Here is a 26326-nt window from a genome sequence, read left to right as displayed (position 1 = left end):
ATACTCGAAATCTTCTGCTCTCAGATCGTGCCGTGTGTGGAGGCGGGGTACAAATGTCTCGGCATGGCATCGCCAGCGATTAGTGTAATTTATCAGCCGCAACGACAATTTATATTGCCTGGCAGGATGGGGTGGGGGGATGGGGATGCTTTTTGACAATACAATTAATGTTTGCCGTTATCACAAGTAATTGTTGCCGCCTGCCGCCTGCTGCCTGCCACTGCCACTAGGTAACACTGCTTACGTCAGTGATTACTCGTATGCAAACACAGAAACACACACACAAACACACCCTCTCCAGAGGGAGAGAGATAGAAGTGTTGTAACAATCGGGGAAGCGTTGCATTTGCATAAATAGTTTTGGTCGTAGCCCGTAACATCTGCAATTAGGAATTTGCCAATTCCGTCACGATCTGTGTGCACCTGCACGTCCGTCCAGCAACAGCCACGGGGCAGTATCGTATAAGCAGTACGAGGGGATAGAGGATGCTGGGGGATTACCAGGCGGAAGCATCAACAGAGTTCAACTTTCAATTGTTGTCGGAGGCGGGGGCGGGGGCTGGGTGCGGGTGCGCGATCTTAACTCCCCCGCCGTGTTCTTTGTGGCGCCCCGACCCCATTTTCTCTCGGAACAAACAACGGACAGAGAACACATCACATCTCTTGTCTCTTGTTTATTTATAAAAATGAGAAAGAAAGAAATTTAGCGACTAGTATAGCCCTCATACATACATACATACCTATGTATGGGTGTACGGATGTGTACGGATTTATTTAGTATAGGAATGTATATGTACTCGTCCGTCTGTCGTTTATTCTCATTGAAGGAAAAGTTTTTTCCGAAAACGGCTTTTTGGTGTTGGCGGAGGAGCGGCTGCCTTTCATTGGGGCAAATGCCTCTGACGCAGCCGGTTCCAACAGTAAAACGCCAACAAAAAACCATAGAACATCCGTGCAAATCCAATTTCGTTGTAGTTTACCGAAAAATTATTTTGTAAATTGTTGTGCCATTAATTACCCGAGAACCAAAAAACCAACAAAAAAAACAAAAACAAGTCGACGGACGACACAGTGCACTGATTTGTTGAATCGAATCGAAAGTGCGACAGATTTTCGTTTTCGTTTCGATTCGTTTTTTGTTTATTTATATTTTTCGGTTAATTTCGGAGTGAAGTGGAGAACGGTATCGCATCCGATTGGGAGGCATGTATCTAAATCGGTTTTAAAACGTATTTCCCAACAATAAACACAAATAAACGTCATATAATTAGATAGGAAAATAAATTACAAACACATCGCTCATCCCACCGCCCACCTGTAGAGGAGAAGGTGGATTTTTATCAATCAGTAAATTCAATAGATATTCCAGTAGATATCAGTAAATATATATGTGTAGATAGATGAGTGATATAGTATAAATTGTACTCGTCAACAGGCCCCAATAAGAGATATAATCTAATGAGAGATTATGCGGCATCAGCAGGAAACAATTGGAAACCATCTGGGAATTCGCTTGCGTCTGATCTGATCTGTTCTGATGGGAACCTTGAGTGGGATATGAGGAATATAACCAGATAGAGAGACAGATAGACAGACAAATTGCTGTTTGATGGATGGACGCACGAGTATATGTACTTAAGATGAGGAATTGAGGATTTCAAGATTAAGGAATATCCGTACCACCTCCTTCTATGGGCACAAAGACATATCTAGGAATATATTTACGAATAATTATGCAACAAATTTCTATAGTTACGGATGTGTGTCTTTACCAGACTTTCCCATTAGCAACGCTCTTCCCTCCCCTCCGCACCCAAGCAATTTCTGGGTAAATATTACACCATGCTCGGATATGGAGGAAGGGAAGGGAAGGGCCTCCTCCATTAACGTACCACTTAGAAGACTGCATTCAATATTGTTTGATTTTTACGACAACAATTGAGTTGTTTACCGACAAGTGTCCGTTTTTCGAGTCAGCTAAGGGCCGATCCGCACGGAAATGGGCAAAAAGTATAGGTTTTCCCATTGCTAAAACGCAAAATTCATTTGACAACAACAAACAGCAACAAACACGAACGAAAATCTCTATCGATGAAAATGAAAAGTAATTTCTTGAGGCGAATGTATAAAGTTATAAACAAATGCGTTATCTGGGCAATACCATCGTACAGATACAGATACTCGTCCATCGTATTGCCACAAATAAACAGTAAGATTGTTTCTGCGTCTAGCGCATTGATTGACTATTGACCACACGCCCAGCGCCTGTCCGTCCGCCGACCAATCCCCTAAATATTTAGAGATCCTAGATAAAGGCTACGCGGTACGGTACGGTACGGTTCGAGTTTTTGCGGTTTATTTATAGCCATTTGTTTGCCGTTTACGTCGACGTCATGATCGTGGATTATTAGATGACTTTTGGAAAAGCAAGCAGTGAGAACGAACGGTCTTAGTGGTCGATCCGTCAAGAGAGAGCTTTCACTGTACGAAGAGCAGAGCCCATGAGCACAGAGCAGGGCAGTGCTGCCCGGAGTACACATGTACGTGACACGCACCGGAGATGAGTCGACAGAATGTGAAGTCGATTTGTCCGTCCATCGATTAGAAAGTCCGTTCATCAATGGATCACATGGCTTGCCCCCCCTCCCCACTGCACCACACCACAGGGTGACAATTTCTTCTCGAAGTCAAATAAAGCTTTTTACGTGTGTAAGAGTATGCGTACGGGTGTGGGTATGGACATGGGCATGGGTATTGTAACAAAGAAACCCTCTGCCAGTCGATCAATTGAGTTTTGAAGAGGACACTCCAGACCAGACCACTCCACTCTAGCACTCCCACACTGATGGCAGATCGGAACTGTTGTCTCTCCAATTAAGCACTGGAATTGGAGCAGAGACCTTATCTAACCGGTGGACTAATCATATAATCGAGAAACAGAAATTCTATTCTCAAGGCATACCGAAAAAATCCGCAACTATGAATCATTCCTCGGCCAGATATCCAGAGAGCCCTGTAGAGGGGATGGATGCAAGTAGCAAGAAAAATAGTTTTGCAAAACCCATTTGCGTCATTACGAAAACACTTGTTCTACACTCATGCCGCCCCCTAATTGAAGGGAGGCGTACATACACACACACACACACACACACTCGCACAAATAGACAGGTGTACGAGTGTACATGTCATGTCTTGTCGTGGCGCCTTGTACCGCAAATTCTTTTCCTATGTATCGATTTCGTCATTTGTGTCGCAGTGTGTTTTGCTTATCAGTTATCTACATGTAGATCTACACACGCACTCAGTGACACTTTTACACCTGTAGAGCCTTGATCGAGAGACACATCTGCTGTGTCCTTGAGTGCCTGGGATCGCTTTCATTTGGCGGCACAATGTCTACAAGTTCGATTACATTTGAATTCGAATTTAAGATCATTTTGCATTATGCCTAGAGTCTAGACTCTAGAGAGTCGGCAATCGGCTTTGAGCTGCTGCTGCTTGCTGCTGCTTCGAGCGAAGTCAGCGCTGACGCTGAAGCCGACGCTGCGCTGCGCAGCCGTCGCGTCGGCGGTTGTTTTGGCGCAATCGAAAGTTACGTTACGTTTGGGTTTCGGCTTGGAGCTTTGTGTGGACGCGCGCCGCATTAGTCGTACGCTGAGTGTCGGCGGCGTTAGTTCACAGTTATAATTCGACTCTCGAAAATAGTCGCAGGATCCCAAGACCCCCCTCTACAACCGCCTTTAAGTGTCGTAAGTCAAGTCCTATCCTGTCCTGGTCTAAGCCCCTCTTGGAGTTCGTTTTGTTCAGTGAAAGTCCCTTCCCCCCCACAAACACAGAGATTTTAGTGACTGAAATCCATTCGCCTTGAAACTGAAAGTTTCCGTTTCAAAAAATTATCATGGATAATCAATTGATTAGTATATATTTGTTTAGTCTGTTGAAACCAGAAATCATTCTTCGATTCCGAGCTGAACGCATTTTGATTTGGATGGATAAGTGTCTGTAGAAATGAAAAATGGAAAATGATCGTGTGCCATGCCATGACAATCGAAGCCCGAAACTGTTTCTGTTCCCACTCTATCCAGAATTTATTTATAAGCCTTAATTTGTGCAATTAAATTACAAATTGTTGCCACCGCAAATGATTAAATTAATTAAATTTATAATGGCGCGGGGCAGACACAGACACAGACACAGATCAGCAAACAACAAACAGAACGCAGCAGATGATTATTGTACTATATGTGCATATATCATATTTCAAATACTATATCGTAATACTACAAATATAACTAAAACCAATACTGAACTGAGCTGAGCTGAGAGCTCGTGCCCGCATTTCTCCAGTAATTTCGACATACAACATGCGATGACTCCCACTCCCATTTGCCCATTTCCCCAATATCCCACTTACATTTCCTATTCCTTTGGTCTCCACGATTACGCGACACATTCGAGATACGAGATATACAATGTAGAATGTGGGGGATGTGTATGTATATAGTATGTGTAAAATGCCAATGTGGGTATAGTTTTTCGATAGTTATTTGATTCGAATGCAAAGCATGTGGAAGGTGCACATTAAAGATACAGAAACAGTTTGCTGTAGAACGCAGAAAGTGGGATGGGAGCAGTGGGATTCTTAAAATTCCAATCATGAATCCAATCCGCTCCAGTCGATCTAGCTTTGCGAAGAAATCCCCGCCTCCGCTGGTGGATCTGGACTTTAGCACCATTCCGCCGAAAATCATTCCCTATATCTCCACTATTATCAAGATTCTCTCTTTCTCTAATGATACTCTAAAGGAGTTTTATGTTTTTTTTGGAATATTTAAGAGTCTTTCAATTTCAAGTGTCTTGTATGTCACGTGCCCGCAATTTTCGGTGCCGGGTCTACCTTCCATCTAATTGCCAAACGTGACAGACAATCATCCCTGGGGCAGATAAAATTCCAAACTCCAATTCGAAGAGATAGCAGCCATAGTCCCCGACTAAATTGTCTGCCTGTTGAATGGCCTGTAAACAATCAAAATCTAATTAATTATTACCAAATAAATCAGTGACATCTGAGGCGGGAGCAGCAGCAGTAGCGGCAGCAGCGGCAGCTAAAGCTAATGCTTTGCCCTCTGCTGGCTGATAAGAGACGAGACGCTGCTGGCTCTTGAATCAATTAATTAGCACGCGCGGAGAGGCAGTGGCAGCGGCAACTCTCGAGAGTAAGAGGCAGCAGAGCGGTAGATTGTTGGCCAACAATTGGATGAAGTCGAGCGTGGGGTTGCGGTTGCTGCAACTGGGCCAATATTTTGATGGAATGAATGCATTTGAACAGATGTTTCATGGCCTTTTTACTATTTCCAGTTACCCCACCGCACCCCCATCCCCCTTTCAAAGACAGAGAGACAGACACAGCATGGACATGAGAATGGAGCTGGAGAGCTATGTGCAGTCGTCGCCAAACACCAATCGATTCGTTGTCGAGGATTCGAGTAAGTATAGAGGCAGAAAGGCCGCCTCTTCCGGCTTAGAAAGTGCGGAAGTGCGTTGCCTCCGGCTCCGGCACTGGCTGCTGGTTGCTGGCTGCTGGCTGCAGGTTGCTGGCGTGGGCTGCAAGGTAATAAAACACACACGAAACAACCTGCTGCTTCACGCATTCTGATCATTCGATTCGAGATCATTCGGATCAGCGTTAAGTTGAAGTTCAACGCCAGTTGAACAGTCGCCAGTCGCCGGAGGCGACCCTGAGACGCAAAGCGCTAAACGCATTGCAAAATTGGAGCAACAAATCACTCTCCCCTCTCACTTACACGCTCTCTTCTTCGCTCTCTTTGTGCAGTCACTAAGGTCACGTCGGATGGAGAGCCGCACGGCATGATGACCATGGTGGCGGGTCTGTCCGGTCTACTGGCAGCCATTATCATTCTGGCCGTGCTCGCCTCCATGGTGGCCTGTCGCAAGCAGAAGAGGTAAGAGTTTCGTATACATAATGCAGTCAACAGTCAACAGATTCTCATGCATCCAATACCCTCCGCCTCGTGCAGCACCACCAGCAATAAAAGCAGCCCAAGCAGCAGGAGGCTGAGCAAGAAATCGATGAACCTGGCCATGACCATTGTCGAGGAAGAGCAGCCGCAGCTGGCGGGCAATCTCAATGCAGCCTTCGCCGAGAGCACCCTGACCCTCCAGGGCCAGGAAAAGGACAAGGAGAAGGACACCCAGTGGTCCACCACGCCTACGTCCGTTGTGGTGCAGCGGTATTAAATGCAGGATGCGGTCTGGATTGCCGTGTGACGACGTGATGTAATGTGAACGCTTGAGACTGAGGCGGCGGTGGTCCCACCGCCACCACATAGATTTATGCATACCATTCATATTATTATTATTATCTTTTTTCGTAGTGGTTTGTTTAATTAAATGTATTGTAGAGTTTCTAACGACTTTCATTGCCCAAAGGAGCATGATAATCTATTTCAAATTTACGGTTGGGAAAAACGACTATTTTTCAAATTCACATTTAAATTATACGCGCCATAATATTCGGTATTTTTCGGGGTTTTTGGTATTTTTTAGTATATTTCAAAATAATCGATAACAGCATCGATATCAATTTTATAATTAATAACAGCATCGATATCTTTTATAATCAATAACCACCACTAGCGATCAGCTGTCGCGATTTATCGAAGCACTGCCACCCCAACAGGGTGCACACAATGGCAACTCTGCGCCAGTAACAGCAGGCAACACACACACACACAGTTTGACAGTTAACATCATTCTTTATTTTATTTTTTGGCATACTCACGTAGATTAAATTGAAGCAAAATTTTTGTATATGCAAAAGGGGACGTAACGTTATTCAAGTAGAAGGCATGTGCACGACGCGATTTATTCGAAAAACACTTGAATCGCGGAATTGCGTCGAAACGGGAACATTACGAAAATGATGTAAAAGAAAACTCTCAAGTAGCGAGCTCCAAAGCACGTCTTATGTGTGTGTGTGCGCGCGAGTGTGTGTGTGTGTGTGTGTGTGTGGAAATTAACGTAGTGTGAAGAAGGAAAAGCGACAAACGACAACAAAAACAACACAAACGACAATTGCAATCCAAGGCAAACAACAAACAGCAGCAGCAGCAGCGCATCGAAGGCCACACAGTCCCGTGCCCGGAGGACAAACAGGAACCCCGCCTGCCAGCCTCGAATCGTAAGTCAAACCTGTCCCCTGTCCCTCGTCCCTCCAGTGGCAGCAACAGCAGCGGCTAGCAATCCTGTAAACAAAACAACGCATCGGCAAATCACCACAAACAAAAGACCCAAAAAACAAAAAAAGAAGTGTGTTGTTGTGCCCCGCCATTGAATACCGCGCCAGCGGAAGCGGAGGAAGTTGATTCATCGTGCGGAACTTGTTTCTCCCAGCAAATGCACCCTGTACTGGCCGCTGGCGAGTGGGTATGTTGTGTGGTTGTCCGGACACCAGCGACGATCCGATCCGATCGTCGACAGATCTGTCTGTCCCTACGTGCCGTATCTGGCATTCATGATCGCCTCTGGAATTTCAATTGGATCTTTGGTGTGGGGCTAGGGGTATCCCATGGTCGGCACTTACGGAAGAATAGTTTTATTTTATGTTGCATTGTTCATTGTTGTTGGGCCACCAATAAAACATATAGAAATACTATAAAAAAGCCAGACACAAAGTCCAACTAAATTAGGATTCCATCACATGCACACATATACATACATGTGTACATGCACGTGTAGTGTTAGTGTGTGTGTGTGTATATTTTGTATATATTTTTTTAATTCGAATTCAAGTTTATCAGCGTACGAGACGAGTTACGTTCCAATGTAAACAAAGAATTTGCGCCATGCGAGACGATGGGGAGGTGGCAGTGGCTGGCGGCGATATCGGTGGCATTTCCACCTAAGGAAAACATTTGTGCGATTGGAAAAGTATTTGAACTGTGTGCTGGAATTTCTTTCCTCAGAAACAGAGGCAGAACTGCAGAACTTCCAGACGTTCCGTTCCTCAATCGAGATCCACAGATAGCAACTAAAGTAAATTATTAATCGTATTCGAACAGAGCCCCTCCACAGTATCCCCTGTATCGCGCTTTCTCTCTCTCTTTTCTTATCTTATCTGCTTGCTATCCATATTATACGTTCGAGAACCCGGCATTAAACATTAAACCACCCGACTTTTTGGGTCTTGTCTTTGCTTTGCTTCGACAGTTTGTGGCAGCGGCAGCCATTTCCATTGGCTGTACTGTGGGCAGTGTAGACCGACCGGACGATCATGGAGGAGAAGCGCATCGCCGACTATTTTGTGGTGGCCGGAATGCCAGAGCAGCCGCAGCTGCTGCAGGAGAACATATTCAACGATTCGGGACGACTGAGGGCGGCCAGCACCATCGAACCGATTACAGACATTGGCGTCTTCTTTCCACTGCTGGGCGAGGAGGTGCCCGAGGGCTATGAGCTGCTCGAACAGACGCCCACCGGCCTGCCGGCGAACCTTAATCATGGCTCTGTCCGCACCACGGAGTGTTATATATACTTTCGTCGTGGCAAGGATCGCCCACCACTTGTTGACATAGGTGGGTTGACAATTCCCCCTCTCACCACAGGGACAGCTTTTGAGCCCATTTCTTTCTCTCTTAGGTGTCCTATACGATGGCCATGAGCGCATCATGTCGGATGCCGAGATTGTGGCCGAAACACCGGGCGGACGTGTGGCCAATGTGAACAATTCGTCGGCAAAGACCTTCCTCACGTACCGTCGGGCACGCGGCGACATGCCCTGCAACGAGCTGGTGGTCACCGAACTCTGCGTCATCGTCCAGAGCAAGGGAGAGCGGGCGCCGCACGCCTTCTGCCTGATCTACAAGACTTTGAACAAGGGCTATGTGGGCAGCGACGTCTATCTGTGCTACAAGAAGTCCATGTACCGCCCGAAGCACATTAGCTACAAGCCGGAGATCCTGCTGCGCTATCCCACAGTCGACCACAACGATTTCCCCCTCAATTTGTGCCCCAGCGTGCCGCTCTTCTGCCTGCCGATGGGCGCCTCCCTGGAGGCCTGGCCCCACGTCAATGGCTCCGAGAAGCGCAAGCCCATCAGTCCGGTGTTCAGCACCTTCGTTCTGACTGTCAGCGATGGTACCTACAAGGTCTATGGCTCGGCCCTCACCTTCTACGAGGATTTCGAGTGAGTTCTTTCAAAGCGGGTTTCGCTTCGACGTTTTTGATCCTCTGTTTCTGTTTCCGCTTTTAGTGAATCGCAGCTGTCCGCAGAGCAGCGAGAGCAGCTCGGATGGGATGATGAATTCGGTGCGCAGCATTCGCTGCACATGATCAAGGCGATCTGCCTGCTGTCGCACCATCCCTTTGGCGACACCTTTGACAAATGGCTCAAGTATCTGCATGTAAGTGGGATTCCCTTTCCTTTTGCTCAGTGAAGTAATCTTTGGACTTCCCTGGATATTGCAGCGCATGGTATTGTATGGCGTCAATATACCCATACCTGTGGAGCGCTACATAACACAACTGCTGGACGAAGTGCCCTTCCCGGCACCGAGCATACACCTGCAGCTATCCAGCGAGTCGAATGATCGGATATTGCTCACCCAGCCGGAGGATTCGCCCCTGCCACGCAGTGGCGCTGGCTTCCACATGCTGCTGCAGAATCTGGGCACCGACAATTGTTTGCATGTGCTGCTGCTGGCCCTCACCGAGCAGAAGATACTCATACATTCACTGCGACCTGCCACACTGACGGCCGTGGCCGAGGCCATCGTTTCGCTGCTGTTCCCGTTCAAGTGGCAGTGCCCCTACATACCGCTGTGTCCCCTGGGCCTAGCCGAGGTGCTGCACGCCCCGCTGCCGTATCTGATTGGTGTCGATTCGCGTTTCTTTGACCTCTACGAGCCGCCCACGGATGTCACCTGCATTGATCTGGACACCAACAATATAAGCGTATGGATGAGATAATTTTCTGACAAATATTTGTCTCTAAGCAATCTCTTTGCCCCTCCCCACCCATTTTCAGTTGTGCGAATCACAGCGTCATTTGTCGCCGAAGCTGCTGCCGAAGCGTGCCGCTCGACTGCTCCGCCAGACGCTCACCGAACTGGAGAATGCCAAGCCCATAAGCTATGACTCGACCAACAGCCTGGACCGTGACATACGCAAGCGGAAGCGGGAGCTGGTGCTGGAGCAGCGCATCCAGGAGGCCTTTCTCCTGTTCATGGCCTCGATATTGCGTGGCTATCGGGACTATTTGGTGCCCATATCGAAGGCACCATCGGTGGGGGCCACCGATCCGAGTGCCTTATTCCAGCTGAAGGCCTTTCTGCGTTCGCGCGATAAGGTAACGAGTTCTTTTGCGTGTCATTGATCGACGGGAAAACATCTCTCTAAAACATCCTCTGTTTGTAGTCGCACCAGAAATTCTTTGAGCTGATGATGAAAACGCAGATGTTTATACGCTTCATTGAGGAGCGTTCGTTTGTGTCCGATGGCGACCATGGGCTCAGCTTCTTCGATGAGTGCGCCGAGAAGGTGGGCAACTACGACGAGACGCCCGCCCAGCTGCATTTGGTGGACTGGGACACGGGCCAGAGCAGCGAGCGAACCAAGTATATTTTCCCCCCAGACAGCGTGACCTCAGCAGGATCAGCGGGAGGAGCAGCAGCGGGAGGGGCATCAATCAATGGGGCGGGGGCATACACCTACACCTACAAGAACTTTACGCTGCAGCCAGAGCTGCTGCAGACCAGCCGAAAGACGGTCATGTCCAAGTTCCTGCAGCTGCAGCTGAACGCCTCGCTGTCGCCGGGCTCCCCGATAGCGCGCCGCACCAAGCACGAGGTGAAGCTGTCGCAGAAGATGGCCAGCCGCTGTCAGCAGCATCCGGAGGCGTGGTCCAAGTACCTGCTGGCCACCTGCTACTCGCTGTACTTCCTCATCCTGCCCTCGATGGTGATCGATCCGAGGCATGCCGGCAAGGAGCACGACATCCTGCGCGCCGCCTACGATGTGCTGGTGCGGGCCAGCAAGCTGAAGATCACCTGCGACGAGTTCTGCTACCGCATCATGATGCAGCTGTGCGGCATCCACAATCTTCCGGTGCTGGCCGTCCGCCTGCATTATCTGATGAAGCGTTCGGGCGTCCAGCCCAATGCCCTCACCTACGGCTTCTACAATCGCTGCGTCCTGGAGTCCACGTGGCCCAGCGACAGCACCACGCTCAGCCAGATCCGATGGAACCGCATCAAGAACGTCGTTCTTGGCGCCGCCCAGTTCCGTCGAGCGGGCAAGCAGCGGGCCGCCGCCAAGGTGTGCAAGTCCCTGAGCACCTCGCACGACCACAACCTGAGCACCCTGGAGACCGTCGACGGGCACCAGTCGCGCACCAGCCTGGCCTCCTCCTCGGGCGACACTCACGGCGGCCTACTCGACTTTGCCGCCTTCGATCGGCTCAGGAACAAACTGGGCAGCATTGTGCGCCAGACGGTGGCAGGCGGAGCCAGCGAATCGCTGCCCACCGAGGATATGGTGAACAGTTCCGCCGGGCTGCTCATCAAGGCCGGGGAGCCGAGTGCACCGCACTCGCCCACGTATGGTGGCGACACCGAGATCCTGGCCAAGGCGTTACAGCAGCAGCAGCCGCCGCCGCGCAAGCAGATCATGAGCATCGGTGGCGGCGACGATGAGGAAGAGGAGGAGGACGATGAGTATGCAGGAGCCTCACCAATCACACCGCAAAAGCTCTCGGAATCGGTGGTCGATGATCTGCACTACACTGGCGGCGACTACGAGGCCGATGAGGAGGAGGAGGACGACGACGACGACGATGATGATGAGGATCAGTGTGTGTCGGGCGCCCAGAAGGCGCATCAGCGTGTGCAGAGTCCCACCAAGTGAGTTCGAGAGGATTATCAATCCAATCCCCATTTATTTTTGTACTGTCTCCCACTCCAGAATATCTCCTCGCACGCCAGTGACCCAGAATGATCCGCTGGGCGCCCTGAACGAGGAGGACTCCTCTACGAGCACGCCCACACAGCAGAAGCAGGAGGGGCTGCAGGAACAGGAGCAGTCGCAGCAGCAGTCGCAGCCGGATGGCAACATCTACAGCGACAAGCCGATCCTGTTCAGGGGACAGCGCAGTGCCACCTTCGATGAGTCGACGCAGATCGGGAAGAGCATGCACCGGTCGGAGACGATGCCGGTGGCCAGCAGTGGGGTGACCCACAGCCTGGCCAATATCGGATCATCGCTCAAGTTTACATTCGGGTAACCATCCATCGGGGTTTTCTCCTGCCTCTCGCTCTCTTTCTCCTCTCTCCCTTGGCCTCTCTCCCTATCCCCTATCTCTACTTCTCCGACTATCTTGTTTCTTTTTGAAATTGTTGTGATCCACATTCTTCATCTCAAATCCACACGATCCACATGCATTCCACGTACACTCCACCGCAGACACAAATCGCAATTTTCGATTATTTCCATCATTTCTTGTATTTCTTTGCCTTTTCCCCTCTATATCTCTATTCCTGTTTCACTCACTCTCACTCTATATTCTATCTATCTATCTCTCTCTGTGCCATGTATTCCCTTTTTTTTTGTTTTTGATTTATTTGAATTTTACTTACATATATCGATATATATCGTAGACGTTATTCACCCGCACGATTGTCCCTTAAGAAAGACTTGAAATTGCCCGCCAATATAATAGAAAATATATCGAGCATAAGGTAAGTGGAGAACCGTTCGACTTTTTCTACACAAACAAATACAGAAACAAATACACACACACACACACACTGAAATTAAATGTATATACGTGTGTGTGTGGGATGCATTCCACAAGCTCCACTTGGAATCTACTTGGGTATTGCTCAAAGGTTCCACATTTTCTTATACACATTTCACATGTGTATTCTAGCTCCTCATTAAATTAAAATATTTACACTCCCAAGTGATTTTATTGTAAATTGAGTAAAACATATGTTTAAACACAAGTTCCACTTGGAATCTACAGAGAATTTCGGTGTAAAACTGAAACTATTTCCAGGACCAATTGTTTTCATTGTTTTTTATTTATTTTTTTTTATTATATAAAGCTAATAAATAGTTAAAACTAGGTATTAACAGGGTATGGGGCTATAGCTGCTGAGGTCTTAAGCTCACTATAGTATTGTAGTTTTCATTGTAAATTGAATTGAACATATGTTTTGAGTTGCATTCCACAAGTTCCACTTGGAATCTACAGAGAATTTCATTGTAACACTGAAACTATTTGCACTACCAATTGTTTTCATTGTGAATTGAATTGAACATATGTTTTCAGTTACGTTCCACAATGTCCACTTCAGATTTTCAGTTAAATTTCTTGATATTTTAGTAACCCCAAAGCTTCCAAATGGAAATAGGATTGCTCTCGTGGATTTCACACACACATATATTTACACACACAGACGAAACACACACAAGATAACATTTTTGGTTTTAGTGCGTGCCACACACTCGAAATGCTGTTCACAGAGTTTTGCATTCGCATTTGCATTTGGTTTTGGTTCTGGTTCTGGTTAAAAAAAATAATGGTTTATGGTCCCCTGTGAAAAAAAACCCACGTTGGTGGCGGGCAATTCAAGGTTTGATAAAAGCCACACACACACCCACATACCCGCAAACGCACACACGCATAATAGCATCCACAACCATATATGTACATATAGTAAATCCAGCAACATCCAGCCGCACCACCACCACCGCACTACCATAACAGCCGCCGCCTGCAGCGGCTAACCGAGAGTGGAACCCATTCGTAACAGCATGGGATCCACAGGAGAACAGCCACTGCAGGCGCAGCAAAATGCATTTTTCTGTTTTCCGTTTCAATCTGCAAATCAAATAAACATAAATATAGACTAATTCCCATATCCCGATATATCCCTGTATAATGCATAAATCACCGCACCACTCCATACGACACCACAGTCCCAGTCTGACGGGAAGGAAGTCCAACGAACTGATCCAGGGATCCCTGAGCAGCATCAAGTACGCGGCCAACTCGCTGACCAAGAAGTTCGACGAGATCAAGGGCGCCATATCGGCCAATTCGACGCCAACGAAAACGAACAATGGCCACCAACATGCCCTGCCCCACCATCCGCACCACCACCACCATCATCATGGTGCGCATCCGCATCACCAGCAGCAGGAGCAGGAGGAGCACGATGCGTCCGTCGACGAGGGCAAACTGAGGCGCGTCTCCAGCGACCTGGATCCCTGGGGCAGGCTGAGCGAGTCGCGCAAATCCAGCTACAACAATCTGGTGCCCCTGGGCGAGAATAGCCCCAGCGGCGCCCTGCACATGCACGCGTTTCCGGCGCTGCCCGACAACCTGTACAGTCCCATGACAGAGGTCAGTTCTTCATTGGTTTTGTATTCAATCGTTCAATATTCAATACTCAATTTGTGTAGGGCTCCATGGAGCGTGACTGCGATGTGCTCATCCAACTGACGACCTGCTCGCAATGCCACAACTGCTCGGTGCTGGTGTACGATGAGGAGATCATGAGCGGCTGGACGGCGGAGGATTCCAATTTGAATACCACCTGCCATGCCTGCAACAAGCTCACCGTTCCCTTCCTCAGCGTGCAGATAGTCCGCGTGGAAGAGGCAGAGTCGTCCAGCGAACAGCAGGCGAATGGAAAGAGTAGCGCATGTGAGAATGGTGGCCAGCAGACCAGCTTAACAGTACCTTATCTGAATCCGTTGGTGCTGCGCAAGGAGCTGGAGAATATACTCACGCAGGAGGGAGATATGGCGCTGATCAAGCCCGAGTTCGTTGAGGAGCATCCCATTATCTATTGGAACCTGCTGTGGTTAATGGAACGCATCGAAAGCAAGACCCATCTGCCAGAGCTTTCTCTGCCGGTGCCGGTGAGTGCTCGACATCCCCCCCAACCCCGACCCTCCCAGAGAGCAGTCTGTTTCAATCTGTTTCTGTTTGGCAGCTCGATAAGGAGCAATTGGATCCGCTCAGCAAGGTGAAGACGGTGCACATCCAGTGCTTGTGGGACAATCTCAATCTGCACAACGAGACCAGCGGCCCACCCATGTATATACTGTACAGGGAGACGCAGCCGACGAGTCCCCTGATCAAGGCCCTGCTCACCGATCAGGCGCAGCTCAACAAGAAGTATGCCTCTCCATCAGACACAGAGCACAGAGACCCTTGAATGCCTTTCTTACGCCCTCTCTGTCTCTCATTATTTCAGTGTCATTCAGCAAATCATTTCGGCCATACGATGCAATGATCTGGCCACGCCCTTGAAGCGTCTGGCCAACGAGCGGCACAAGCTGAAGAGCAATGGTGTGGAACGGTCGCATTCCTTCTACCGGGACATACTCTTTCTGGCCCTCACGGTCATCGGTCGTTCGAATGTCGATTTGGCCACATTCCATCGCGAGTACGCTTCCGTCTTCGATAAGCTGACGGAGCGCGAATGCAATATGTATTACCGCAATCAGGATCTGCCGCCCTCGGCCTCGACGATCTTCTGTCGGGCCTATTTCCGACCCCTGCTGCTGCCCTGACGCACTCGAGATGGCGGCTATACTGCTTCCGATCCCGATCCCGATCCAGATCCAGATTTTGATCCAGATTCCGATCTGAGTGATGAGAAAACGGACGAAGACCGAGACGCAGATGCCGATGCAGACGAAGAGGACGGAAACGGGGATACGGATGAGTAACCGTGAAAGGATAAGACGACCAAAAAACGATTTGAAAGAAGAGTAACTTTGACAACAACAAAACGCTTATCATATACGACAGACACGACACTCTAACACTGACACACACACACACACACCTTATTCTTCTTTTTAAGTACTTAAATGAACATTTTCGTTGCACTTGAAGCGATGGCAGCAGACAAGTCCGTTTTAGTCTGTGTGCTCCATCCCCAAATCGACTGGTTTCTGTGACAATATACGCAAACACACACATCAAATGCCCCAAACACCAAACACCACACACCACACCCAAAACAGTGCGTTTCAAGGCCGACACCCCCACCTTGACCATATTATTTTTTGTTCGGATTTAAATTAGCTAAATTATTGGTTTCCGTTCGTTCGTCCCGAACCTCTTGTTTATTAGTGTACAGTTGTAGTGTTTCTGTTAAAGTGTTCCCAGTGTTTAGCTCTGGTTCTGATAGTTCTGGCTCTGGCACCGCCTGATCTTTGCTCAGTTTTTGAATAAACACGAAGCATGATTCGGTTTACCTTTTGCCTGAACCTGCCCTACATTGCTGAAACGTACTGTATACACAAAGAAAATAAGAACCTTACTTGGATACGTGTTTTCCTCACATTTACATGATTCAAACTCTCGACCCTCGTCATATTTGCCTTACTATATATAATATAACGATAACGATGCATATGTGTATTAGATGTATATGTATATGTATCTGTGTGTGATCTGGAATATCATTGATAGCATTGTGAGAAAGTCCCCTCCCCCACGCGGTCCACTGTCCTCAGTCCACACTCTGCCTGCATCCTCCCTCCAGTTATTTCAAAAATAACTAGCTATTTTTTTTTTGTTTGGTGTAGATCCTGAGATTTTCTCACAATGCAACGCTCTCGAAACGAGTCTCTTAGTTAGCTTAGCGAACTTTTGGCTGCGGTTAGCAGGGGGGGGTTTTGTGGGAAGGGATATATGGAATATATATGGGATTGGGCATTGGTATTGGTATTATTTAGGGGAAAAACAAAATGAAATGAAACGAAAGGAGAGGAATGGAATGGAAACAATTAAACATCGATTAAACACTAGCAATAATTTATGAATAAATCGTAAATAAATGTAGATGGAATGTTCTTACAGTCCACGTTTTTAAAGACAACAAAAAGCACACAGCACACCACAGACACAGCCACAGACTCGGAAAGACAGAGGAACAGAGAAACAGGTACACACACTCTCACTCACTTATATATATATGTATATATATATATATATATATATATATATTTCAGCCACAATAACTTTTTTTGTCGGGCATCTTAACTAATTGTATATTTAATAATTAAATTAATACAAAAACAAAAAAAAACACAAAAAAAGACACATGAAAATTAAAAAAAGAATAAACAAACAAGTTTTAAAAATAAATTCCAAATTGTTATCCTTTGCACCAAGTCCTTCGCTCCCACATGAATGCTCGACACGCACAAGCAAAGGTTGGCGGCTGAGGCTGTGCAGCCAAATCGAGACTCAATTGGCCATCGACCGATCATGAAAAGACATGCCACCCCCAAGTATCGACAGTAAAAGCCAGTTCATATTTGTCTTAATGCTAGAGAATATAATTCTGCATATGTGTATGCTGCATTTATGATTCGACACGATCATTTCAATTGATCTACTTCGTAGGGGTATAATTACAGATCGGGAACAGATCTACAGATGCGCTATGATATAGAGTACTGCGAGTGGGGATATACAAGTAAAACGTACATCGGGGTTTTTAAACGATTATATGGTAACTTATGAGGAAACAAAAATTAATAATGCTAGGAAAGAGACAAAGTAAAACTAAAAACAGACGATGTGTCCCATTGGCCATTTCATAAGGCAGTTGTCGTGTGAGAGGATTACTTAAGCTAGAGGATTATTAGTCGGAGAGCAGCAGCACCACCTCCGACTCGGCTTCCGCCGCACTGGCCTTGGCTGTGGCTGTGGGCCTCTTCGGACTCGCTTTGGTGCTGGGGCTCGCATCGCTCTGGCGGCGCAGGAACTGACTGATGAGGCCGTTCTTCGAGGCGGCGGGGCTGGGCAGTTCCCGGGGCCCGGATATCAGGGCGACCCGCTTCTTAGGGGCTACCTGAGTCGGAGTGCTGGGCGTGCTCGAAGCGTCCACGGTGGCCACCGGCGATTCCTTGTCTTGCTTGGCCGGTACCTCGGGCTCGGCGGGGGGACTGAGCTCGTGCTGTGGCGGAGTCTCCGATTCGGTGATCTTGGGGGTGAGCGTGTACTCCCATTGGTTCTGCACCGAGAGCTCGGCCAGTTGGAATTTCTCGAGCATCTCGGGGCCGACCATCCAGCAGAGGCGCTTTTTGGGCTTCTTCGATTTCTTGGCACTGCTGCCCGCTGCGGCGTCTGGGGTGGATAGCTCCATTGTCGACCAGGTGGCCAGCTCATCGAACTTCTCGCGGATCAGGGCCTTCGACGGCAGCAGCTGCGCCTCCTGGCTGGTCTGCGTCTTCAGGTACTCCAGGTATTCAGAGATCAGGAAGGCCTTGGCGTTGCGATTGCCATGCGTGAGCCGCACCAGCTGTTGCAGCAGCCGCTCGTCCAGCTGCAGGGGGCTGGGAGGGGCGGTGCTAGTCGCCTCCTCCCGCACCGTCTCCGGCGGCGGCTCCAGGCTGATCGGCTCTAGTTGCCAGCTGCCGTACATGTCGATGGTCTGAATGAAGACGGGCGGACACAGCTGCGACTTGTTGCCGTTCTCGTCCAGCCAGACGGGGCCGAGGAGCCGTGGCTTGATCTTCCTGGTCTGCTTCTTCATTTCCTGGGCGAACTCCTGCTGCAGGACCTGGAGCTTGGCCTTCTGGGCCTCGCGCGTATGCCCGTCATCCATTTCGCCATCGTTCTGCAGCTCCTCGTCGCTGAGATGGCCATGAGGGACATACCACTCGTTGTACTCCTCTTCGGACTCCTCTTCGGACTCGCGCTCCTTCTCGTCCTCGCTGGCGCTCAGAGATTCGCCCGGCTCCTCCTCCTCCCACTCGCAGTCCGAGTCAACTTCGTAGTCAAAGTGCACCTATATCGGGGAGGAACGTTTATTCTGGTTCAGAAAGATCGATTGGACTGGATTGGGGTGGACTTACCTTGTCCTGGGCCAGGGGGCGACGGGCGCAGATGGACTGGCTCTTCTTGCGCCAGGTGCCGTAGTACGGAGGCCGGCGATTGTCGGCGAACATCAGATACTTGGCCCGCATCCTGGGCATCTGCTTGGCCTGCTCCTCCTGCACAATGGGCGTGCCGGCATTGGTCAGATCATCTGAAAGGAGTGGGCAGTGGGTGTGAGATAACAAGGATGGCTGGAGATGGACTGATTATGCGCCTACCTATCACCTGGACCTCTTCCTCGCTCTCCTCCTCTTTGGTGCGCCGCTGCAGCCGAATGTCGCGCTGCATCTTGAGCGGCTGGCGGGTGCCTTTTGCCAGTTCCGCGAGGTACAGCTGGACGCGGTTGGGGCGCTTGCGGCGGCCTATGTCCTCGGGCTCATCCTCCTCCGACGATGCATCCTCATTGCGCTCGCGGAAAAGGCCATCCAGCTGGGAGCGCTGCTGGCCGCCAAGGGAGGCCCTCACAACAGGGGCCAGCAACATGTCGTCCTTGACCTGGAAGGGACGGAAGGCCAGCGACTGGCAGATCATTTTGGTGCTTTCGCAGCTGGTATGCTCCTGCTCCAGCGTGGCGGCGGAGGCATCGCCTGTGCCTGGGCCCTTGGGCTGCTTCTGGACAAAGAACTTGGTGAAGGATTCGGCGGCGCGCTTCTTCTTCTGCTCGGCCTCCTCCTTCTCGTGCTCCTTGCGACGCTTCTCCTCATCCCGCTTGCGCTGCACCTCCTCCTTGGCCTCGTTGCGCTTGCGCTTCTCCTCGTTCTTCGAGTCCACCTCGGCCTGGCGCTTGCGCTCCTTCTCCTCGCGCTCCTTGCGCCGCTGCTCCTCCTTCTCGTCGCGTTCCTTGCGCCGCTGCTCCTCCTTCTGGTCACGCTCCACTTTGCGCTGCTGCTCGCGCTGCTCCTTCTCCTGCTGCTTGAGGCGGCGCTCCTCCTGCAGCTTGTGCTCCTTCTCCTCCCGCGCCTTGCGCCGCTGCTCAAACAGTCGCTGCTGCTTCGGCGTCAGCGCCTGGCCCTTCAGGTCTCCGCCACCGTCGACACCGTCCATGTCATGGACGCTCTTTCTTCTGGGCGCCTTTCCCTTGCCACCGTTCGCCCTCCTGTCGGGTGTGTCGGTGTCCATCTCCATCTCATGGTCGGTGCTGGACTGATCGGACTTCTCGCGGTCGCTTTCGCTGCTAGAGAGGATCGTCACCTCATCATCGTCGGGGGAATCGTCCTTGCTTTCTGTCTCATTCTCTGTTTTCTCAACTATCGTTTGCTTCTCCTCTTTGTGGCTGTTCTGCTTCACTCCCGATTGCTGCTCTTGATCCTTGCTGCTCTTCTCCGTCACCTCCAGATCCGCTTTGCTCACATCCTCCTTTAGGGAGGAATCCTCCTTTGTGGCCCGCTCTGTGCTCAGCTCGGTTTCTTCTTTTGTACTTTTTTCCAACGATTTGGAGTCGTGCGTCTTGGCATTCGGTGACTTTTTCTTTTCGGCCTTTTGCTGATCCTCCTGCTTGCTGCTTGTCAATGTTTGGGCATCCTTGGTCTTCGGTTCTGTTTTCTGTCCTCTGTTCTTCTTCTCCTCCGTAATCTCTTCTACAGTTTGTTGCACCTCTGCCGTGATCTTCTCCACCGCGTTAAGCACCTCCTCCTGGTCGTTTTTGTTTCCGTTTACCTTTGTCTTTGTCTCCTCCTCCTTGCTCTCCTCTGCTTCTGGCTTTTTCTCATCTTTCTGTCTCTTCTCTGCTGCTGCTTCTGGATCCTTCTTGCCTTTGGGCAGCCGCACTTTCATCCGCTTCTCGGCAATGACTTTAGCATCGTCATCGTCATCAGTCGAGTCGCAATCGACTGGCACCGCTGTCGCTGTCGAGGGGGCAGTATTTTTGGGGGTTGCTGCCTCCGATTCCTTCACAGATTTTCGGCGCTTGGAGCCGCGTTTGCTCAGCAGCGGCAGCTTGATTTGTATGGGCGATGAAGGGGCCTTCTCTCCGGGCTTGGTCTTGGGCTTGGGCTTCGCCTTCGGCTTGATCTGAATCTTCGCTTTGGCACCAGCCAGAGCTGGAGCTGAGGATTTCTTCTCCTCGGCCTTCTCCTTCTCATCAATGTCTTCGTCTGCGTCGTCATCGTCGTCCAGTTCGATGATTTCTTCGGCCATGTCCAGCACTTCCAAGATCTTCGACTTCTTAGCAGCTCCCACAGCCGCAGCCCCAACCACGCCCACGGCCAGGTTCTCTTTGCTGTTGGAGCGCCGCTGCTGTTCGAGATCCGAGGTGTCATCATTGCTGCTCTTTTCCTCGCTGTAGGAGAGTCTTCGCTTGCGCGGCTCCTTCGGCAGCGGCGACTCTCCCGATGCCAGGGCATCTCCATCGGGCAGGGCCGAAGTACCGGAAGACGTAGCAGAGGTGGGGGCTCCTCCTGCCCCTGATCCTGCTAATGTGCCACCAGTGGCTGTTGATGCCACTGGGGTGATCAGCTTGAAGGGTAGACGTGTCTGGACCAGCTTCTTGCCACCGCTGCCAGTGGGGCAAGTGCGGTCCCCTGACTTCTGAATGGCATCTTTGGTAATAGGTTTACTGCTTGGTGACTGGAGAGTGCCGGCGGGCATATTCAAGCGTTTATTAATGCTTTTTCCTGTGTAATTTGGCCGCTGTTCCTCAGTTTATTGTGTAGTTGCTGGGAAAACGCGGAAAATATACAAGTGATGGCAATTGCGCTCATGGAATGCCGCCAATTGTTGCGTGAGCACGATCGATGAATCGATAGGCATGGTCCGAATGTATGGTGATCAGTGTTGGCTAGCGAACAATTGGGGTAAACATGTGAAGTGATCGTTAGAATTCAAATGTTCAAACAAAAAAAATAAGTGCATCAATTTGATTGCTTGCAGGCGACACACTTTAGTAATTACTGTTTGTACCTTTTTGAGGCAGCTGCCAAATATTTGTTTACTTAGTTTAATGTGGCGTTTTTACTAATCCCAGATAAGTGGTGAAGGGAGACGACGAGACGCCAGCGGGCACAACCACCATGCACACCCCCACCCCCACTCCCACTCTCTTTACTCATCCCTCCTGTCGGTCTCTGTGCCTGAAACCCCTTTTGGCTTTGGCTCGTTGACATGGTGACCTGATCCGAGAGACCCGCCTGCTCCCCGACTTCTGCCTGACTGCGAATTAAATTCCATTGAATTACAATTTATTTCAAAAGCACCCAACACGCACCGCACTATCCAATGGGATAAGCGGTGGGTGTCGGATGCGAGGCGGTTGCGGTTGGGGTTGGGGTTGGGGCTTTCGTGGGATGTAACACGCAGATACCCACGTCTCGAACGAATAGTCCGGAATTGCAACTGCTGCAACTGCTGCTCTCCCAGAAGTCAGAATGGACGGGAATACTTCCATTTCCATATGCGAATTATATTTTCAAAAAGAACAGCTTTTATTTTCCAGTGAAATATCGCTGAGCAATTTCAAAATGAAACACTATCGATAGCAAAAAGTTGCAAAAACCGTAGCCGTGCGAGTTTTAATCTCAATTTTACTCGAACAAAATTTAAAACCGAAGCTTGGATGAATATAAAACTAAGTTTCATTTCTAATTTGTTAACATCTGATACAGAACACTCTGATTTGAACACTGAAATTCAGTTTCCTGTATTCAGAGAAGTTTTCAATTCGAAAAGTGCATTGGTTAAGCGGGAATAATTGTAATCGAAGCAGGTCACTGCTTAATTGAGGCCTGATTGTCACTAGATATCCATATATGAATATTCACGACACAACTACAGCTTGCGAATTACTTTCAAACTAAAATTGGACTAAAATGGCAAATTATCAGCGTCGGATGCGGGAATTGCAGCAGATTGAGGAGGACGTGCGCACGGTTCGCATTCTGATATTGGGCGATCCAGGTGAGGATATACGCACATATAGGTTACAGTCGACAGTACTGAAACTTGAAACAATTTTTAGGTGTGGGAAAAACATCTTTGACTAACTTGTTGGCTAACAGCGAGATCACGCCAACACGTTCCTCTAGAACCGTTGCCGACAGCGAGTGGACCGTCCAAGCGCGTCTGCACGAGTACCCCAGGGTGAACCTTCCACTCACACCCGAGTGGACGTCGACCTCATCATCGGACCGCTCATTTCGATCGCCACAAACTCCAGAAGAGCTATATTTCGTTGAGTTCTACGATAAGAACGACTCAGTGACATATGGTCGAGTGGACAGGAACCCCTTGTACAAGAACATAGACGGAATCATCTTGGTGTATAATATGCAAGACATGCGGTCCCACGACCACTTGCACGACTGGATCTACGGGCCGCTGCGCGAGTTGAGCGAAAGCCACCCGATGAACCGCAAGCGCAAGCGTACATGTATGATGAGCCTTCACAATGTGCCTATCCTAGTCGTGGGCACCATGTTGGATAAGCTGCGCAAGCGCTCACTGCGTCGCACTGGGAACATTGCTTATCAATTGCGATCAGAGGAGATATTCATCAATTGCCAAGATCAAAACTCATTGTGCGAAATGGGCCGCAATTACGGAAAAGTGCGCAATTTCCTGAACAGAGCCGTCGAATTTCGGAAATGAACTGAATACTCTACTTAACCACAAATGTGTACACACATGATACATGTGCCTTAATATCTTAATATATGTATTAAGTATATTTTATATTTGTATTTATTGACATGTCTGACGGAGATTCTACCGCCTACGGGGGATCTGGCTCTTAGCCAGGCGGTCACTTCATTTGACGACCGCCAAGGAAATGCAAGAGCAAATAGTACACCGACTGAGCTCCATGTGGTCCATTGTTGACGACCACGCGATAGCCCTTCTCCAGGCCCAGCTCCTCCATCTTCTGCCAGGCAGAGAGCTGATCGATTGGCTTGCTTGGAATCACCACAAAATGAGTGGGATTTTTCTGTTTGGCCTGTGTGTGGCAGTTGCATGGATTGTCCAGTGTCCAGATAGTTGCATTTCCCATTGATGGGAAACATTGGCAAACAGGCAGTGCCTAACCAGAGAAACTCCCACTCTCGTCTCAGAAGAGCTAGAAGGACAGAAACAACACTCGTCGCTGGTCGCTGCTGGCGAGTAGCGAAAGAACAGGCGGAGGGCACGACTGACTGATGACCTGTAAGAATGGAGGTTAGGGAAAATTGGCTACATAAATGAAACCTGAAAATACTCAGAAACTAAGCGTGCCCCATGCCACTTGCAGGCTCTACCGATCCAATCTTATTATTATCATATAGTATGTTTCATAAATCATTCATTCACAATGTAAATGTGCAATTTCCACGCATGCAAAAAAAAAATGCGCAAATCAATCAGCTGGTCGCAAAGTGCGACCATTCGCAGGTAAACTTAAATAATAGTGATGGGAGTATCGTCTATCATAATGTTTTGCCAGACCTTTTTTGGGGTTTCCCACAGAGCGCATTTTAGTGCAGGGCTGCAGGTATTTCATTTAAGGTGTTATAGGTGTTATATACGACTTTGGGACAACTTTGCTGCGAGAAGAGAAAGATAGCATGAGATGGTAGACCTCTCCAGTCATGTCTTCCCATACTAGAGCCTTCAGTCGGATTCGAATCAGCGTGAACGGAACCCGAGCAGTGCGGATTAATATCGGTTCGCATGTTTCTAAAGTGATTCCACACATACTACGGCATACATATGAATCTCTCGCTCTTTTTGCATGCTTTTCCCATAAGGCATACAATTTCTTATTCGAATTTCCACTCTCGGTACTGCATTTGTATATCTGAGCGTAACTATCGGTACTCAGGGCATTTTCCTCAGTGTGCACAACCGATGGAACCTCAGGGTTCGCTCTTCTCTGAGCGACCACTACACCGAGTTGATCGGTCGTCTCTCCACCATGGTATTCCTTCTAGTCTGTGGCACGGCACACTGTAACCCATTTAAGTTTCCCTGCAAATCTTTGAATCTAATATTGACATGTGTGGCAGCCAACAGCGAACAGCCACCAGCCACCAGCCGCAGAGGAGGAAGGAGGCCAGGCCAGCTCCTGCTGCGGTCGCCGCTTGCGGCTTTTGTTTGATGATGACGGGGGGGCGGGCTGGCATGAATGAAGTGGGTCGGACATGTGCCATATTACACGCATTTAGGCCCGACCGGGATTTGCCACACGCGCGGGGTTGTCCGACATCGACTCCTTTAATAATGATAATAATAATTTTGCATTGATTCCGCTGGGAGTTGTTGGAAAAGTTCGATGCGACGACGAGTCCCGTACAAAACGGGGCGTAAAATGGAAATTCGGTCATGCATATGAACGGCAGGAGGAGGAATACAACTGGAAGCTGTGGGTAATAGAAAATCTATTAGCGTACACAGAACACCCTCCACCCCCATTCAGGGTACGGCACATCCTTTTTGATGACACGCAAAAGGCAATAGACACAAAAAATTGGCAACACAGGGGGCAATGCACGGGGCACACACACACACACACACACACAGACCCGGGGGGCGGGTCCGGAGGAGGCGCAGACAGCGAACCTGAAATTAGAGACCTGTTGGCGTGAAGCGTGCATGACAGGACTCTCAGACGGAAGGACAGACGACTGACAGCCAGTCCGGAGGCTCGGCTCGTATGCTGATATTTCTCTTAACTTTTTACATACTACGAGTAAGAACATGCAAAGGTTGTAGCACATTTGCACAGTGGTCTAGGGGCCATAAAATCAGAAACTGATTCAATAATTGAGAGACCTCTCCTCCCTGGAATAACCACAAGACAGAGACAGAGAGAAAGAGAGAACAAATAGATTTGAATACTTGCAAAAGTAAGTAAAATCAAACCAAAGAATCCTTAAATATACAAATACAAGTCTGTATATAGGCTCTATAACCATCCAAAACCCAAAAAATACCCACCCATAGATCAATCCCTAATGGTATATTCCTTTAAAAGTTGCCTTCCCTTAATTTCAGGACATGTTCTACAGCCCCTCGTCCCAGTGTCCAGGGGCCAAAGCAATCGCAGTGTGTATTGTATTTAAGTAATTGGAGGGTAAAATGTGTTTCCAATTTGTTGTACTACTCGGGCCGTACCAATTCTAGCAACATTCCCATTCCCTTTTGTTTCATTTCATTTCGCTTTTCTTCTTTCGCTTTAAGAACGAGGGTGTGGGTGGAGAGGAGTGGAGTGGAGAGGAGAAACAAGATTGAAAAAAGTATTGAATTACATTTATACAACATTTGGTTGAATAGCTTTTCGGGTGGCATGGCATGGGATGGCTGATGGCTGAGTGGGGAGGGGGGGCTGGTCGAGTGTTGCGGTTTGAGTTTCCTTTTGTTGAGTGCTGGATGGCTGGATGGCTAGGTGGGTGGTTGGGTGGGTGGGTGAGTGGGTGGATGGTTCGTTCA

General features: G+C 49.0%; 4 protein-coding genes across 6 annotated transcripts; 3 read left to right on the top strand and 1 right to left on the bottom strand.

Moving 5' to 3' along the window:
• Positions 1-848: 848 nt before the first annotated feature.
• Positions 849-6425, top strand: LOC4815345 (uncharacterized). 2 transcript variants are annotated; one of them, XM_015186362.2, is made up of 4 exons: positions 849-1203; positions 5359-5486; positions 5834-5963; positions 6039-6425. In XM_015186362.2, the coding sequence occupies exons 2-4, from the start codon at positions 5411-5413 to the stop codon at positions 6256-6258; spliced, it is 426 nt and encodes a 141-aa protein (XP_015041848.2). In that variant the 5' UTR covers positions 849-1203; positions 5359-5410; the 3' UTR covers positions 6259-6425. The 2 variants fall into 2 exon arrangements, with proteins under 2 accessions (XP_015041848.2, XP_001354973.4); XM_001354937.4 differs by lacking the exon at positions 849-1203 and adding an exon at positions 3636-3749.
• A 232-nt stretch (positions 6426-6657) lies between these two features.
• On the top strand, positions 6658-16971 carry Crag (DENN domain-containing protein Crag). 2 transcript variants are annotated; one of them, XM_002134226.3, is made up of 13 exons: positions 6658-7201; positions 8230-8594; positions 8659-9205; positions 9272-9422; positions 9487-9972; positions 10046-10366; positions 10435-11918; positions 11980-12294; positions 12672-12752; positions 13999-14425; positions 14485-14946; positions 15021-15205; positions 15285-16971. In XM_002134226.3, the coding sequence occupies exons 2-13, from the start codon at positions 8294-8296 to the stop codon at positions 15601-15603; spliced, it is 5079 nt and encodes a 1692-aa protein (XP_002134262.2). In that variant the 5' UTR covers positions 6658-7201; positions 8230-8293; the 3' UTR covers positions 15604-16971. The 2 variants fall into 2 exon arrangements, with proteins under 2 accessions (XP_002134262.2, XP_015041849.2); XM_015186363.2 differs by lacking the exon at positions 12672-12752.
• A 392-nt stretch (positions 16972-17363) lies between these two features.
• Caf1-180 (Chromatin assembly factor 1, p180 subunit) lies at positions 17364-21655 on the bottom strand. Its single transcript, XM_001354938.4, has 3 exons — positions 19150-21655; positions 18910-19082; positions 17364-18842 (listed from the first exon to the last, which is right to left on the bottom strand). The coding sequence occupies exons 1-3, from the start codon at positions 21515-21517 to the stop codon at positions 17694-17696; spliced, it is 3690 nt and encodes a 1229-aa protein (XP_001354974.3). The 5' UTR covers positions 21518-21655; the 3' UTR covers positions 17364-17693.
• A 793-nt stretch (positions 21656-22448) lies between these two features.
• LOC6901592 (rab-like protein 3) lies at positions 22449-23591 on the top strand. Its single transcript, XM_002134227.3, has 2 exons — positions 22449-22822; positions 22884-23591. Exons 1-2 carry the CDS (start codon positions 22735-22737, stop codon positions 23510-23512), a joined length of 717 nt encoding a protein of 238 aa, XP_002134263.2. The 5' UTR covers positions 22449-22734; the 3' UTR covers positions 23513-23591.
• Positions 23592-26326: the final 2735 nt, after the last annotated feature.

The sequence above is a fragment of the Drosophila pseudoobscura genome, chromosome X (genome assembly GCF_009870125.1).
Source record: "Drosophila pseudoobscura strain MV-25-SWS-2005 chromosome X, UCI_Dpse_MV25, whole genome shotgun sequence".
NCBI lineage: Eukaryota > Metazoa > Arthropoda > Insecta > Diptera > Drosophilidae > Drosophila > Drosophila pseudoobscura.
Note: the sequence above shows the minus strand (reverse complement) of the source record. Positions and strands in the feature narration are given on the sequence as shown.